At 43.7% G+C, this 17,735-nt stretch overlaps 1 protein-coding gene across 1 annotated transcript in view; it reads right to left on the bottom strand.

The window, feature by feature from the left end:
* Window positions 1-146: 146 nt before the first annotated feature.
* The window catches only part of fam98a (family with sequence similarity 98 member A), a 37,664-nt gene continuing 20,075 nt past the window's right edge, over window positions 147-17,735 (bottom strand). Inside the window, exons 6-8 of the mRNA XM_055639324.1 lie at window positions 16,767-16,883; window positions 13,971-14,138; window positions 147-2,884 (exon numbers count right to left, since the gene is read on the bottom strand). Coding sequence (XP_055495299.1) covers window positions 2,138-2,884; window positions 13,971-14,138; window positions 16,767-16,883 — 1,032 coding nt within the window. The 3' untranslated portion in view covers window positions 147-2,137. The remainder of the gene's footprint in view (window positions 2,885-13,970; window positions 14,139-16,766; window positions 16,884-17,735) is intronic.

Below are 17,735 nucleotides of genomic sequence, written 5' to 3'. Positions count from 1 at the left end.
AACCCCTGCAAGCCACTATGATCACATCAATTAACAGCATGACAAAATGGAGAAATGAAGCATTTCTGAAGCATGCAAATCAGTTGTTCTGGGGTAGCAACAGGATATTTATTCCTACACTTGAATAAAGTATGCAGATACAGCTGTTCAATAACAAAAGAAAGGTTTTATTCAGTTGTCTGTACCACTGTATTAAATTAAATCTACATTAGTTTCCACAGCATTTGAGGAGGAATTACATTGCATCAGCCAAGCACAATTTCCCTCGCCAGAGTCTATTCCTCAAAATACATGTCATCCAAATAGAAGATTCAAGATAATCTTTCCATTTAAACGCAGATTAGACCTTTAACTTCTTAAAACATACAAGTACAATATATATTGTAATTTCAGTATCCTTTGAAGCTTGCAATTTCCACCACTTCTTGGACAAAGTAGGAAAATTCTGGAAATGGCATGAAATAAAATGCCATTTCCTTTTCAACAAAAAACTTTGTATACAAAGGGGAACAAATTATGATTTTAATGATTGCTGAACACTTTGTAGTCTGGTTTTCTTCTGGTGCCTACAAGCAAGTCTGTGGGACATTAAACAACTGCTTGAAGAGCAAAATATATAATCAACCCTTAAAGATACAAGATCTCTTCCCAATTAGCCCACAACAACAAGCTGGGAGCAAATTAAAAGTGCGTCTTGTCTATAACAGCAGCTCTTAAGTTGATAAAGGACTGTTGCTGTGTAATTGTAAGAGTGAACTCCAGTCAGTATGCAATGAGTGGTAAATTGCAAAAAGCTATTTTGTTGTGCAAAATTACATATGTACATGAAATGATAATTTGAAAATCTAATCCACGTAATCATAATCGACACATAATGCTCATAGCACTGGCTAAAACAGAACACGTGTTTCTGTTTGACAACATTTAGAGCAGTGACTACAAAGGTTGTGATTCAAGAGTCAAAATAAAAATTAACAAACACTTTTGCTCAAATTAAAGAGATTATCACTGAAATCACAACACACAAGTGTGTATGTAGGATAACGTTTCAAATTTCCTTTTATTTCCAGCATTTTGACCATGGATTAATATCCTCAGAAACGGACTCAACTTTAATAAAGTACGGATGGAGCCGTCCATGGGAACAAATCACTGAGCATTATGATCAGCCACGCTTGGTCAACATTCTCCCCCGTCTGTAGAATTATAGGCATTGTGCATCATAATTTAAGGCTGCATTATTCAAACCCAACAATTAGCCCTTTCTGTGGTAAATATCTTCTGCAGTTTTCAAATCACACGTATTTGCAAATAGGATGATAAACAGGAAACCTCTGATAAACACAAGTCAGAAATAAGCAAAGAACCATGGATGATACCCAATCACAATTTCTCAATTAATTATTTGGCAAAACTACACTCGTAACATACATATTTAAAACAAAAATGTTGATGGAGAAATCACTTTTGACTCAAAAGGATTTCCCTCATCACCTGTAACCGGAGTTAAAAAACTCAACAATTCCAAACAGTAAAACAACATACAGATACTTTATTGCTCACCTCTCATGCAGCTTCACCCCATCACTCACTCTGCTTGTCGAGTTTACATGTATTTACAATTACCAGCCAGCAAGAACAACCGAGTGGCTTCACATCTAGAATACAAGGGAATCGCAAGCTCTGCAAATGCGTCTGCTGAAAATGTCAGCCAATGGAAAGGGGAATGCGGGTTTAATTTGGGCTCAAATACTCAGTATGTAGTGCACTTTCAATAAAATAAGAATTCTAATTGCGCCAGTGGCATCTACACATGCAGAAAAGAAAAACGTACAATTTTTTTTGCTGCGCTTCAAGTACAATTTCATGTTGTAAACCTTTTTTTTGAGAAGTGGGGGGGTGGGGGGGGGGGGATGCGGGTGTAAGAGGCAGGAAGAGAAAGGTTTAGAATCACAAGCTTTCACTTCTGCTGGAAGAAAGGCTTTTCTGCTTTGTGTTTGTTTGGATAACACATCTGCAACACTGCCGATACAATATAATGTATTTAATTTTAGTGGCATTCCAGAGTTGGTAACTGGTGTTTGGGAGAATCTGTGCCGCTTACAAGATGAAGCCAGTAGTAAAGACTATCATGTTATTAACTAGAATACTGCCTACCTTGATAAAAACCAGATGCATTATATTGTTGGCCTCCTTGCTGGAAATATTGCTCAAACTGTCCTCCCTGGTTGTAGCTTTGTCCACCTCTGCTGACCCAACCACCAACTTGACCCCCACGCGCTCCACGACCCCCTCGGCCACGACCTCCTCGTCCTGCAACTCGTCCTCCACCCTGATCATGGCCACCATCTTGATATCTGCTGTCTTGATGTCCTTGGTAACCACCTCCTTGATAGCTACCCCCTTGATAGTTGCTACCACCTGCATGGTAGTTACCCCCTTGATAGCTACCACCACCTCTGTAGCCACCATGCCCTTGGTAGCTAGAATCTTGATGACCACCACTTCCATCTGACCATCCACCTTGAACTTTTCCTCTGCCTCCTCCACGTCCTCCTTGTTCTGTCCTATCATAGCCACCTCGGCCCCCACCTCTCCCGCTTTGATCATATCCGCCTCTTCCGCCTCCTCCGTAGGATCCTTGATCATATCCGCCTCTTCCACCTCCTCCATAGGACCCTTGGTCATATCCACCTCTTCCGTGTGACCCTTGGTCATATCCACCTCTTCCATGGGACCCTTGGTCATATCCACCTCTTCCACCTCCTCGTCCACCACTAGATTGGAAGTTATCGGGTCTCTTCTGCCATGGTGGCATCTCAGGCGGAGGGGCCTCAATCTCATTTGGCCTGCCACCTCTGTCTGGCACTCTTCCCATAAGCACCTAATAAGTTAAGAAACCAAGGAACAGAGTAACAGACATTAGTTACATAAAAGGACACAAAATACTGGAATAACTCAGCAGGTCAAGCAGCATTTCTGGCGAATATAGATAGGTGATGTTTGGATCGAGATCCTTCATCGGCCATTTGTTAAATGACTGACATCGCCAAAATACCCACTAAATGATGTAGTCCGTAATCCCAGCACAGAAAATAAAACCCAAGTAACAAGATTATTTAGGCGATACAGGACACGAACAGGCATAAAGTTTCTACGACACACCTTTGAAGGACTAGCCATCTAGTTTCACTCTCCATAAACCTGCAAATTTTAATCTCAATCCTGTACCCTTTTGATAGTCATTATTGAATTTTATTGCACCAACCGTACGGGCTATGCATTGCAGATCATACGAACCCTTGCATTTTTTTCCTCCTACTTTTTACCCATACCTGTAAACATGTCTCCTTGTTGCCGACACTTCAGGCACTGGAGACGGTGCTGCCTTATTGACACAAACAAAACTTCACGACAATAATTACCACTGCTCTAAGGATAGTAGCTTCAGTCCCTCCAACTAGCTGAGTGATAGGAGCAGAATTAGGCCATTCAGCCCATCAAGTCTACCCCACCATTCAATCATGGCTGATCTATCTCTCCATCCTAACCCCTGACACCTGTACTAATCAAGAATCTTTGCCTTAAAAATATCCACTCAGGGCCTTCTGTGACACAGATTCCCCATCCGCCAGTTAATTCCTCCTCATCTCCTTCCTAAAGGAACGTTAATTCTGAGAATCCTAATTCCGAGACTATGATCTCTAGTCCTAGACTCTCCCACTAGTGGGAACATCCTCTCCACATCCACTCTATCCAAGCCTTTCACTATTTGGTACATTTCAATGAGCTCCCCCCTCATTCTTCCAAACTCCAGCAAATACAGGCCCAGTGCCGTCAAACCCTCATCTTATGTTAACCAACTCATTCCTGTGATCATTCTTGTAAACCTCCTCTGGACCCTCTCTAGGGCCAGCATATCCTTCCTCATATATGGTGCCCACAATTGCTGACAATACTCTAAGTGCGGCCTGACAAGTACCATAGAACCTCAGCATTACATCCCTTTTATCCTCTTGAAATAATTGCTAGCATTGCGTTTGCCTTCTTTACTAGTGATTCAACTTATCATCGCTAACTTATTCTTGTACAGTGGCCCCTGTTCATCCTAAGGTTTGCGTTTTATGCTTCAAATAATTAAGTTAGGTATCCCATGTCATATGGGCCACATGCCCTCAGATACCTCAGTGTCCTTCTCTGAACCATCTACATCATATGTATCTGCCTATTTCTGTCTATCCATATCCTCGGAGAACACAATCCAACTGTGCTTCCTAAATTTTAAATCTGCTCACTAGCACTTTCTGATTTCTGACATTGACAATTTTGTATTCATTGAATCACTTTCCATTCTACAGCTTTCAATTTTCTCACAAATCTGTAATACTATGCATGTTTAAAGTCAATGGGCATATTAGATAAATAACAAACATTATCATGCAAACACTCAACAGTATTAGTGAAAAAAAGAAATGAATATTGTTTCAGGTCAATGACCTTTTATCAGAATCTTTCATCCATTCTGAATACGTCCACTCTCCACAGATGCCATCTGATCTGCAGTGTTTCCCCAATACACGTTGAACACCAATTTTCCAGCAACTGATGCCCCCCCCAAACAATCTAATAACAGATGTTGGATATAGCAGACGGAGCTGCCAACCCATCGCCTGCTCCCACTGTCTCCCCAGCCTTTTAGAACCCTTACTTCTGAACCCACTCCTGATTCGCAAGGTGCACCAGCAGGCCCTTCTTTACCCATTGAAAGGACAAAACGTGCTGGAGAAATTCAGCTCTGAAGAACGCGGATATGTGACATCGGGATCCTTTCCCAGACCGATTCAGTTACTCCAGCACTTTGTGCGGCGCAGTTGCTGGTCTGCACTGGTTCACACGGCTCTGTGGACAGTGCTTTCTTCAGTATGCCCCCACTGACAGAAAGTGCTTGGTCAACATGGGGTTCCCTCACCTCTCACCAGCTGTGGCATCCAAGGTGGAGTAGGGGGAAGGAGGGGGCGGCGGCCCAAAGAAAGCACTATCCCATGGGCTACAATAGCTGTGTCACTGGAATATGTGAAGACTGAAGAAGGACTTGCTGGCGTGCTTTGCGAGTCGGAGTGGGGTCAGAAGCTGGACAACGGTGGGGCCAGGGATGTTTCCACGGGTCATTCCATTCACATTCAATTTACATTTTATATTCATTTTACTTAAGTTTCTGGCACACATTGGTGCTTTAGATAACAACTAAAGGGGTGTCGTTAGGGGGCCAGGGATATACTTTCATTTCATTATCATGTGACCTCTGTTGGTCCAGCAAAACGGATAAACCAAAAAGGTTCTAGAAACAAAGATGTTGGAAAATCAATGTTCAACCTGCATTTTGTTTTACGTTAGCTTAATACAATTTGCAATTTTGTTTTTGCTTTTCGATCATATGTACTATTCACATTAAACCTACCTCCTCAAATAATTAAATCAATCTAACTCGGATATGTGCTGGCATGCATTTATTACATTTAAATTTGATAATAATTAGATTGAAATTTCAATGTGACTAAAATAAACTGCAGCAATAATTATTTGGTGTGTTCTAGCAGTTGCTTGAAAATTACTTGGGAACAAATTATTATAATTGTGTGAATTGCACATTTGGTGACACATTTGTCTTTTGAACAATGATGGGCCTGTGGCATCATTTACAGTCATAGAGTCATACAGCGCAGAAACAGGCTCTTTGGCCCAACTTGCCCACACTGAACAACATGCTCCATCTACACTGGTCCCACCTGCCTGCATTTGGCCCATATCCCTCTAAGCCAGGCCTGTCCATGTACCTGTCTAAATGGTTCTTAAACATAGAATTAGTACCTGCCTCAACTATCACCTCAGGCAGCTTGTTCCATACACCTACCAACCTTTGTGTGAAAACGTTACCCCTCATGTTCCTATTAAATCTCCCCCTCCCCCCCCAACTTATGTCCTCTGGTTCTCGTTTCCCCTACTCTGGGCAAGAGACTGTGTGCATCTACCCAATCCTCCTGTGCTCTAAGAAATAATCCCAGCCTACTCAACCTTTCCCTATAGCTCAGACCCTCAAGTCCTGGCAACACCATCGTAAATCTTCTCTGCACGCTTTCCATCTTGACAACATCTTTCCTATAACATGGTGCCCAGAACTGAACACAACACTCTAAATGCAGTCTCTTGTATAACTGCAACATGACCTCCCAACTTCTATACTCAATACCCTAATGTGATTACATTCAGATAAATTTCTTACATAGAAGATACATATAACTTTGAACAGTATGGCGCAGAAACAGACCTTTCAACACACAATGTCCATGTCAATCTTGATGCCGTTAAACTAATCTTCTCTGCCTGCACATGATCCATAACCTTTCATTTCTGGCATATCCATGTGTGTACTTAAAAGCTTCTTAAATGCTGCCTTCATATCTGCCTCCATCACAACCTCTGGCAACGCCTACCAGGCACCATTACTCTATGTAAAGAAAATTTGCCCTCACATCTCTTTTTAACTTTGCCCCTCTCACGTGCAACCTATGCTTTGACATTTCCACCTTGTGAAAAACGTTTTTACTGTCTACCCCATCTATATCTCATAAATTTATATACTTCTATCAGGTCTCCCTCAACTCTGCTGCTCCAGAGAAAACAATACAAATTAGTCCGAGCTCCCCTTCTCCCCTGTAATCATTGTGTTGTCATTTTCAGGGAGCTATGGGTTTGGACCCCAAGATCCCTCTTGGTCCACAACACCATTAACGATGTCAAGGGTCTTGCCATAAACTACATACTTTCCCCTTATTTTCAACCTCCCAAACACTTCTTGCTTAGATTAAACTCCATCTGCCTCTTCTCCGACCATTTCAGTATACCCCGCTGTATACTTTGGCAGCTATGTTCACTATCTGCAACTCACCAATTTTTGTGTTGTTTAAAAACTTATTGACCAATTCAATACAGTTCAGTAATATTTCTAAAGAGCAAATAATCCTCAGGAGGCTGGACAAACCCCACATAACCACAAAGATAAACCAGAAATGCCTGCTTATTCAAGTCGCTGCTGTTGTCGGATAGGAGTGGAATCTGAATGATTTGCTTACATAAGTGACAAGAAGTTTTTACTAGTTCGTATGAATATAAAACTCAACAAGCAGCAGCTCAGATAATTTCAGTACAGGGTTAAAACCTAAACCTAGTTCAAATTGAGAGTAATACCTATAATAGTAAGATTAAATGAGAATTTACTAGTTCGAAGTTTGATCGTTATTTTATGAGGAGTAACTTTGAGGGATTACGTGAAGAACCCGCCAGGACGCATGCGTGTCATTCTTCAAAGCAGCGGTGTGAAATCACAGATAACAGTAATGACTGAACATAGTAAGATTAGAGAAGAGGATACCAGTTGAACTTTATGATCAAGGGTGGGAGCGGAGGGCACGTAATCCCTCAACGTTACTCCTCATAAAATAAAGATCAAACTTCGAACTGGTAAGTTCTCGTTTAATCTTACTATTTTACTTCGGAGTCACGCGAGTGACTACGTGAAGATTTCAAAGCTCTGTGATTTCATGCCGTGGAAACGAGTCCATGCATCACATCTGCCTTAATTGACTAAGGGAGGAACTGTGTTAACATGTTTAAACATGAATCCGACATTGAAAATCCATGATAAATTTATTAACAACAAATTATAGCCCCTATTTCATGGGGTGAAATCATATTACAGAACTTAAAATTGATTCTGCAAAAGTTCCAGGTTTAACCACTGGTTTATGGTAGAATTGTTGGAACATTTTTTCCCTTGACCATCCTGCTGTCTCCAGGATTTGGTCCATCGGTACGTCCAACTCCATAGCTGCCGATGTAGCTGCAGCCCTGGTGGAATGAGATTTGAATGTGTTAGTATCCACCCCAGCTGTTGTTAAAACCTGTTTCAGCCATCCGGAAATAGTTTGAACCGACACTTTTTTGTGGGGTTGCTTGTGGCTGATTAGTAGTGCCGTCTCATTGCCTCCGATGTTTTTGGTGTTCTCCATATATAACAATAAATGTCTTATTATACAGAGACGATCATCTATAGGGTAAGCCCTAAATTCTATTTTGAGGCCTGATGGTCCCGGTCTGTTCTGTTTGACTAATTCGTGAATATGAAAAGTTATATTTCTTGTTGAAGAAGTCATATTGTCCAGCCTTAACTTATGTAAAGACTGTACTCTTTGTGCTGTGACCAAAGCCATCAGCATGACTGTTTTATGCGTCAGTTTTTGCAGGGACAGAGCTGTTGCTGGAGACCAGTTCCATAGCAACGTTAGAACAATACTCACATCCCATATTTGAGAGTACCTGGTTTTTGGGGGATTGATATTAAAAATTCCCCTCATAAGTTTGGTCACCAGGGGGTGAGTCCCAACAGAATGACGCTCTGATCCTCGCCATAGATATGCTGAAAGGGCACTTCTGGCGCAGTTAATGGCACTGTAACTGAGCCCCTCATCATAATGGAGGCCTGCCAGGAATTCCAGAACAGACGTTATGTTCATCGAACTGTAAGTGATGTTGTTTCTGTGACAATATATCACCCATTTCCTGATGTATACCAGATATTGTTTTTTGGTGGACTGCCTGTGAGCCGCTGAGATAATGTTCAATGTTCGGTCCGTCAGTCCCAGTTCCAGTAGAGGTTTCTTTAGACTCTACAAATTAATAAGTTTGTCGTATTATGACATGGATGGCTATCCCCAGTTACGGGATGAACCAACAAATCTGGTCGTTTCAGGATGGTGATACATGGTTCTAAGACCATGTCGAGTATCACAAGGAACCATGGTTGAGTAGGCCAATCGGGCACTACCAAAATACCAGACGCCAAGTCTTGTTGTATTTTGCGTAATACCCAACTGATGAGGCAGAAAGGAGGGAATGCATAGAAAAACAATTTCCCCCAATGCAGCGAAAAAGCATCTATCGTTGATGCCCCAGGGTCCCAAGAAACATAGTTTGGTAACTGGTGATTGAGTCTAGATGCAAATAGATCGATATCTGGTATTCCATACCGTGCTACAATATCAGCAAATACTTTTATATCCAACATCCATTCGATGTTTTCATTGAATTTGTGTGACCTGGTGTCTGCCACTGAATGTAGGTTACCTGGTAGGTATGTAGCTGATATCCAAATATTTCTCTGAATACACCATTGTCAAATTGTATTAGCCAGATTGTCACATGATGTCGATTTGATTCCACCCATGTGGTTAATATATGCCACCACGGTGGTATTGTCAATCTGTAGTCTAACATGCTGGTGATATATTCCAGAACAGTATGACTTTAGGCCATAGAACGCACCCAACATTTCCAGGTAGTTTATGCCAAGTGTCTGTAGTAATGATGCCTCCTGTGCATTCCATCTACCTCCACAGCTGGAGATGGAATTGGTAGCACCCCAACCAAGTGCACTGGCATCAGTTTGTAGCACCACTGGGGGGTTGCTGATAATGATAGGGCTGGAACAATGCCGAATGTTATCCCTCCACCATTTTAATTCCATAATTGCTTTGATTGGTAGCTTCATTGGTCCGTCGAAATGACCAGCATTAATTTTGAGTGCTTGTATTTTTCCCCTTTGTAAATTTTGATAATACAAAGGTCCAAATTGTGTGGCTGGAAAAGCAGCCACTATTTTGCCAATCACCCTTCCTTCCAATCTGATAGATGGTTCACTGATGTCAATGAGGTTGTTGCAGGCCTCAGTTAAGACTGTAACCTTGTCCTTTGGTAAAGCCACCGACATGTGAACTGAGTCAATAGTGAACCCCAAATAATCCATTATGGTGGAAGGCGTTAGTTTAGATTTAACTGGATGGATGATAAACCCCAAGTGTCTCAAACAATTGTTTGGTGGCTGATACAGCTAGTTTGGCCAATTCCAAAGTTTTGCCCACAATTAATATGTCATCTAGATAGGCCATGATCATATGTTTTTGTTTCCGAAGAAACGCTATGGCTGGTTTCAAAATTTTTGTAAACAGCCTGGGGGTGATGTTAATCCATTTGGTAGAGCTCTATACTGCCACAGCTGCCCCATCCAGTTGAATTTTAAATAATGTCCGTGATCAGTCCGTATAGGCACTGAATAGTAAGCATCTTTTAGGTCGATGCTAGCCATGAAGTAGCCTGTGGAAATCAATTGTTTGGCAGTAACAAAGGTTTCCATTTTGAAATGAATATACTGCACAAATTTATTCAATTTGGTCAAATGTTTGTGTTTTGTGTGGGGGGTGGTGTGGGTGGTGTAAGGGGGAAACTGCTTCGGTCGCCTCCTCCATGGAGAGGCAACTTTTTCCAGGTCGCCTCCCCCATGGCCTACCATCAAGGATCGGCGAGGTCTTTCCCGGAGACGTGCCCGGGGCTTCAGCGGCAGGCGCAGCGTGGACTCGACGTGGAGCGGGTGAGCCCTCGCTGGGGCTCGCCGGAGGGGAGTGCTCCGTTTCACTGGCCCGGGGCAGCCGGCAGCCTGAAGCCGCGGTCTGCAGAGTTCCAGCTGCTGCGGCGTCTACAGCCCGGGATCCCTCGTGGGGGACTCGGGGGAAGAAGAAGCCGCCATTGCCGGCCCACGGATAACTTCTACCGCGGGCCCGGCATGGACTTACCATCACCCCTGGAGGGGAGCTGCGACCGCCGGCCCTGCAGTCTACGGTGCTTCTGGCTGCGGCGGGGACTTTAAATCTCAACCGCCGGCCTGCGGCCTACACAATCTTGAAGCCGCGGTCTCCGGTGAGGAAAGACCGATCCTGGACTGGACTCTGGTCTTGTCCACGGGGGGGGGGGGGGGGGGAAATGGAGGACGGCGGCCACCATTTGTGCCTTCCACCACAGTGATGAATGCTGTGGTGGATGTTTACGTTACATGTTGTGTCCTGTTTATGCAATTTATTATTTTGTTAACCCATCTTTATGCTTTGTATGGAACTGATTTTTAAATTATGTAAAGCACTTTGGGGTCAATGAAAATTGACTATAAATGTGCTATATAAATAAACTTATTATTATTATTATTATTAAATCTATGATGATGCGACACCCACCATCTTTTTTATTTTTGGTAAAGATATTAGACACAAATTCCAGAGAATCGTGATGGGTTTTTTCCAATAACCCCCTTAGCGTGGAGTCTCACCAGTTCAGCATGTGCTTCCAATTTTTCTTTTCATGAAAGTACGAACGTTCGGTTCGGTACATGCTGAACTGGGGGCTATTTTTGCGCACAAATTCAATGGTATATCCCTGGATACTGTTTAGGATATAAGTGTCTGTTGTTAATGCACTCCATGCCTCCCAAAAGAAGTGTAATCTCCCACCGATATGTGTATTATCCACACTTCCTATAATTTGTAAGGGACCAGACCCACCTACCTCCATGGTTACCAGTGGAAAGTTTACTTCTTCCTGTGTAGTCTTCGAGGAGGTTGAGACACCGGTGTCTGGGTTTGGGTTTGGGGTTTGCGCATTTTCCACGAAGGCCGGTCTGGGCCATGGCCTAAAAAAGACCGCTGTCCTGTATGTCCGGCCTTTGAGCTTTCACCAGCTTCCGATTGTCTTGCTCTGCTGGTAGGTGCTGTCTTTGAGTGTAGGAGGTCCTTCCTGTTGTCGCCTTTATGAGCCCCAGGGTTTTTGCCTCCTCATCGAGCTCCTTTACCTGTTTGGACAGGTTGCCCCCAAATAATAATATTGGTGGCTTTGTGTCTCCAGGTTTGCACAGGCCTGCGAACTTTGGATTTAAGGCAGGTCGGATGGCATTCTTTCTGATACTATTGATCTCATACTGCGTATTGCAGAAGAGTGCCAGTGCATCCTGTTGTTCTTGCGACATGTCTTTCTCCTTCCTGCACACTTGTTGTTTGTTCTTCAGGGTCAGCCCAGAATTGACCCCTAGTACTCCCCTCTGTCGAAGGAGATGCACTGTGCAGCCCTACGTAAGGTGCTGCTGTGGGTGTTTTGTATAACCCATGGTGACTAGACTCCATCTCCCAGAGTCAGTCACGTTGGAGCATTTGCTCCATAAGCCGCTCCATTTGGCCCCAGTAACGCTGGTCCCCGCGGCATTTCTTGCAGTCCGACTTGCCAGAGTCAACGACTCTGTTCCGTATAGCCTTCCCGCCCGGCCGTGGTGTTGATCTGGCCGGCGCGGGTGCCAAGCCGGGCACAGCTGATCCCACTAACGGTGATCTGGTGCCGTCAGCCGCTGCTAGCTGCCCGCAACTCCGCGGTTCTTTCCAGCCAGTGCAGCCCTTGTGGACTCTGGAATTCTCTGCCGCAGAAGGTAGTTGAGGCCAGTTCATTGGCTATATTTAAGAGGGAGTTAGATGTGGCCCTTGTGGCTAAAGGGATTAGGGGGTATGGAGAGAAGGCAGGAACAGGATACTGAGTTGGATGATCAGCCATGATCATATTGAATGGCAGTGCAGGCTCGAAAAGGGCCGAATGGCCTACTCCTGCAGCTATTTTCTATGTTTCTATGTTTCCATGGACTCTTGTCCATTGTTTCCCGTGAAAAACAGCACGGGAAACAAAATACGACCGCAGAGTAATTCCCTTACCTGTCGGTCTCGGTTTTAAACTTGCCGCTGCGGGGGAACGCTCCCTCTGCCTGCCGTTTCGACTTGTCAGGTCAACGGCTCTGTTCTGTATAGTCTTCCCGCCCGGCTGTGGTGTTGCTCTGGCCGGCGCGGGTGCCAAGTCGGGCACAGTTCATCCCTCTCACGGTGATGCTGATGCCTTCAGCTGCTGCTGGCTGCCCGCAACTCCCCAGCCAGCTTAGGCACAGCCCTTGTGGACTCTATTTTTGTCCATAGTTTCCCCCTGTAAAAAACAGCACGGGAAACAAAAAACGACCGCAGAGTAATTCACTTACCTGTCGGTCTCGGTTTCAAAATTACCGCTGCGGGGGGAACGCTCCACCCCGCCTGTCGTTTCGCAATGCGTGAAGCGATATGGCACACATATGCGTCCTGGCGGGTTCTTCACGTAGTCACTCACGTGACTCCGAAGTAAAATTACACAATTAACAATTCAATTACTTTGAACAGATAAATTGGATTTGTAACAATGAATGATACTCTGCAAGAGATAGTGGCGGCGCTGCCCAAGCAGCTGCGGCTCGCCTGCAGTCCGTCTGTCTTTTCCTTTGTTTTTGTTTTCTTTTGTCTTGTGAGATGTATGTTTTAGTTTATTTTTAGCTGTGTAGGGGGTGGGAGAAACGTTTTCGTCTCTTCCTTCGGGGGGGATGCGATCTTTTCTTTGTCGTATACCCATCTCCGTCTGCGCTGAGGCCTAATCGTGGAGCTGGCGTCCTCCAACTGGGACCGACCTCGAGGCTCCGGAGGCAGAGCCAGGACTTACCATCGCGAAGCTGGCCGACTTCGAGGCTGTGGTGCCTGGTGGACGACAACAACGGGAGCTCGCAGGTCCCAGGTTGGTGACTGATTCTTCGGAGTTCCCGCAACAACAGTTTCGTCCGCTGGACTGGAGGGTGGCAGCTTTGTCCGCCCTGGGCAGCGGAGTTTGAACCGGCCCGTTCGCGGAGCCCGGATTCGGCCGCGATACTTACCATCACCCGGTGGGGGGCCCCAACACCGAAAGCCTGGATCGCCTCAACGCAGAGGGAGAACAAGGAAGGAAGAGACAAGGACTTTAAGACTTTTGCCTTCCATTACAATGAGGAGGTGCTTGGTAGACTCACTGTGGTGGATGTTAAACTGTGTTAATTGTGTGTTCTGTTATTTTATTTTATGTTATGACTGCAAGGTATACAATTTTGTTCAAACTGAAGACAGTTTGAATGACAATAAAGGATACTTTACTTTACGAATGATACTCTGCTACATTGCTTAACAAGGCTCCAACATTTTCAACACTAGCATAGCCTTAAATAAGTTCACCTTGTTGACAGCACATGCAGTCTTCTCTCGAATGATGCCACTGCTGGTTCGCATAATCTTGGACAGATCCTCTCGAGCAGCCAGTAGGTGTGCAACAGAAATGGTGCATTTTGAACTCAGAGTTGCACGCCTGGGCTGGTAGACTTTAGTCAATTTTTCAACCTGGCTCTGTGGAAAGTAGAACATACAAGAATCACATCTGTATTTAATGTAAAAATACTGGATCACAGTTCGAAAAGTCACATAAATATATTCAGATCCTCGCTACTTGTTTGACTGGCTACCGGTTTCTTAGCATGGCTGACCTTTTACTCTTATCCATTCCTAAACTTTCTGTCCTATGGAGACATGTAGCATCTAGCAGGCTTGTGCTCACCATTCATTATGTATTCCTGGTTCATAGCTGAATCTGCAAACTAACCATTCGGATAAAAACGATTGCAAATACCCGACAAACAACATTGAGAGATATAATAAAATTAATTAATTCCTAGAATAATTTGAAAACCACAAGCTTAAAAAAAATCTATTAAAAATATTTTGATTAAATGGCAGGCACACAAATCCAGGGCAAAAATCAAAAGGGCCACTTTTCAACATAATTGTATAAGGGGTAAGAGTGTTGTAAAAACAAGCCTGAAGGCTTTGTGTCTCAATGCAAGGAGCATTCGTAATAAGGTGGATGATTTGAATGTGCAGATAGTTATTAATGAATATGATATAGTTGGGATCACGGAGACATGGCTCCAGGGTGACCAAGGCTGGGAGTTGAACATCCAAGGATATTCAATATTCAGGAGGGATAGACAGAAAGGAAAAGGAGGTGTGGTAGCGTTGATGGTTAAAGAGGAGATTGACACAATAGAAAGGAAGGACATTCGGTTGGAGGATGTGGAATCGATATGGGTAGAGCTGCGAAACACTAAGGGGCAAAAAACGCTAGTGGGAGTTGTGTACAGGCCAGCTAACAGTGGAAGTGGAGTTGGGGATGGCATCAAACAGGAAATTAGAAATTCGTGCAACAAAGGTAAAACAGTTATAATGGGTGACTTCAATCTACATATAGATTGGGTGAATCAAATTGACAGGGGTGCTGAGGAAGAGGATTTCTTAGAATGTATGCGGGATAGTTTTCTAAACCAACATGTAGTGGAACCAACGAGAAAGCAGGCTATTCTAGACTGGGTATTGAGTAATGAGGAAGGGTTACTTAGCAGTCTTGTTGTGCGAGACCCATTGGGCAAGAGTGACCACAATATGGTTGAGTTCTTCATTAGGATGGAGAGTGACTTAGTTAATTCAGAAACAAGGTTTCTGAACTTAAAGAAAGGCGCCTTTGAGGGTATGAGACGTGAATTGGCCAAGATAGACTGGCAATTGATTCTTAAAGGGTGGACGGTGGATATGCAATGGAAGGCATTTAAAGACTGCATGGAGGAACTACAACAATTGTTCATCCCAGTTTGGCAAACGAATAAACCAGGGAAGGTAGTGCATCTGTGGATAACAAGGGAAATCAGGGATGGTATCAAAACAAAAGATGAAGCAAACAAATTAGCCAGAAAAAGCAGCCTACCAGAGAACTGGGAGAAATTCAGTCCAGCAGAGGAGGACAAAGGGCTTAAGTAGGAAAGGGAAAATAGATTATGAAAGCATGCAAGGGGACGTTGGAACCAGGAATCAGTCAGGAATCCTGGCGACTGCGCAGGATTGGCAGCTTTCTGTAGACCTGGTGAAACAGCTGAAGTTCCCACAGCACAATGCCATGACCACCCAAGGCCAGATATCCTCCTGGTCTCAGAGGCGACCAAAAACATTGCCTTGTTGGAACTGACAGTGCCGTGGGAGGACCGTCTGGTGGAGGCCCACGAGAGGAAGTTGACCAAGTATGAAGAGCTGGTCATAGACGGCCGTAAGCAGGGCTGGAAGGAAAGGTGTATGCCCATCGAGGTTGGCTGCAGAGGTTTTGCAGGGTAATCGCTCTACAAAGCCTTGAGTGCACTAGGCATCAACGGAGTGGCGAGGAGAAGAGCCATCAAGACCATCACAGAGGCAGCGGAGAAGGCCTCGAGATGGCTCTGGATCAGGAGAGATGGTCCATGGGGAGGAGCGAATGCCACCTGAACACAAGTCGTGGTCTGATCAACCACGGCTGGGTCGCCTAGGCGAGGGTGTCTGATGTTGAAAGACCCAAAACACCCAATGACCCCAGGTTACATCACTGATGATGTGTTCAGGAGCATCAATAGATGTATTTGTATCAATCAAACAGTGGACCCAGCACAGATATCTGCAGCACACCACTGGTCACAGGGTTTTACTCTGAAAAACAACCCTCCATCACCACCCTCTGTCTCCTAGCCAATTCTGAATTATTATTTTTTTTTTAACAAGCGGCAATGTGACTTAGAATGGAGAAAAATCACTCTCTTGTGGTACGTGATTTCAAGCTTTTGTATCTTTTGTGCAGTGCTTACTTGTAAAAGATGCAAAAGCTTGAAAGCACGCATGACTAGAATCAAGACAACTTCTTTCCTGCTGTAATTAGATTTTTGAGCGGATCTCATAAGCCAAGGATACAGTCGCAAACTCCAATGTATCTCATTGCGGCCTTTGCATTGTTCTGTTTTATCTGCACTTTGTCTGTAGCCGTAACACTACATTCTGCACTGTTTCCTGTCTCTTTTTGCGCTACCCATTGTACTTGTGTATGGTTTGACCGTGTATGATAAAATGCAAGAAAACCTTTTCACTGTATCTTTGTACACATGACCATAATAACCAATACCAATATACCTTAGCTCTGTCAGACCACCCAAAAGACTGAATGGTTACATCCATACGTTTCAGTAACATCTTTCGTCGTACTTCATATTCCTTTACGAGGATATGATTGATGGCTTCTAATTTTTCCTGTCAATTAACAGAAAGCAAATTATTTATTTTGAAATACCACTATAACAATATTAACAAAAAGTCTTTGCACCAGCCCAAATACAATCAATATAGTCTACATCACTAAGGTTTTCAAATTAGCCACCAACTGGAAGGCATATCAATTTGGCTAGACGGCTATAGGTTCTCCAAGTTTTCAATAATCTTCCTCAATCGTGGTACTTGGAATATGCAGAACATCTATCCGAGATCCAACTAGAACTGAAAGTAAGTTTAATAAGACTTGCTTTATATTAATTCCCCCATTTGCAAAGCCATACCATGAGAATTTCCAACCAGTTAATAAGGTTAATGATTGGAACTTTAATATCATGCTCAAATATCTTGTTTTTTTTTTTAAACCAGGATTCTGGAGCAGTTCTAAGACTGCAATTTCTTTGCAAGTTTAACCACTGCTATTGTTCTATGTACTGAAGATTTGGATAATTATCAATTTAAAACTTGAGGGCTGAACAGCGACGCAGCTAGTGGAACTGATGCTTCACAGTGCTAGCAACCCAGATTTGATCCCAATTTCAGGGCTGTATGTGAGGTGTTTGCACGTTCTCCCTATGACTTCATGGGTTTCCTGTGAATGTGCCAGTTTCTCCCACATCCCAAAGACATGCCAGTTTGAAGGTAAATTTTCTCCTGTAAATTGCCCCTAGTGTGTAGGGAGCGGATGGGAAAGGGGGTCAAGTTATAACACATGTAAACTGGAAATCAATGATCGGCATTAACTCGGTGGGCCTATCTCCATGATGCATCTTTTATTCAATATTTAATTCAAATTGAAAATGCCCCACACTTCATTACACTCATTTACATCAT

The sequence above is a fragment of the Leucoraja erinacea genome, chromosome 8 (assembly GCF_028641065.1).
Source record: "Leucoraja erinacea ecotype New England chromosome 8, Leri_hhj_1, whole genome shotgun sequence".
NCBI classification, from domain to species: Eukaryota; Metazoa; Chordata; class Chondrichthyes; order Rajiformes; family Rajidae; genus Leucoraja; species Leucoraja erinaceus.
Note: the sequence above shows the minus strand (reverse complement) of the source record. Positions and strands in the feature narration are given on the sequence as shown.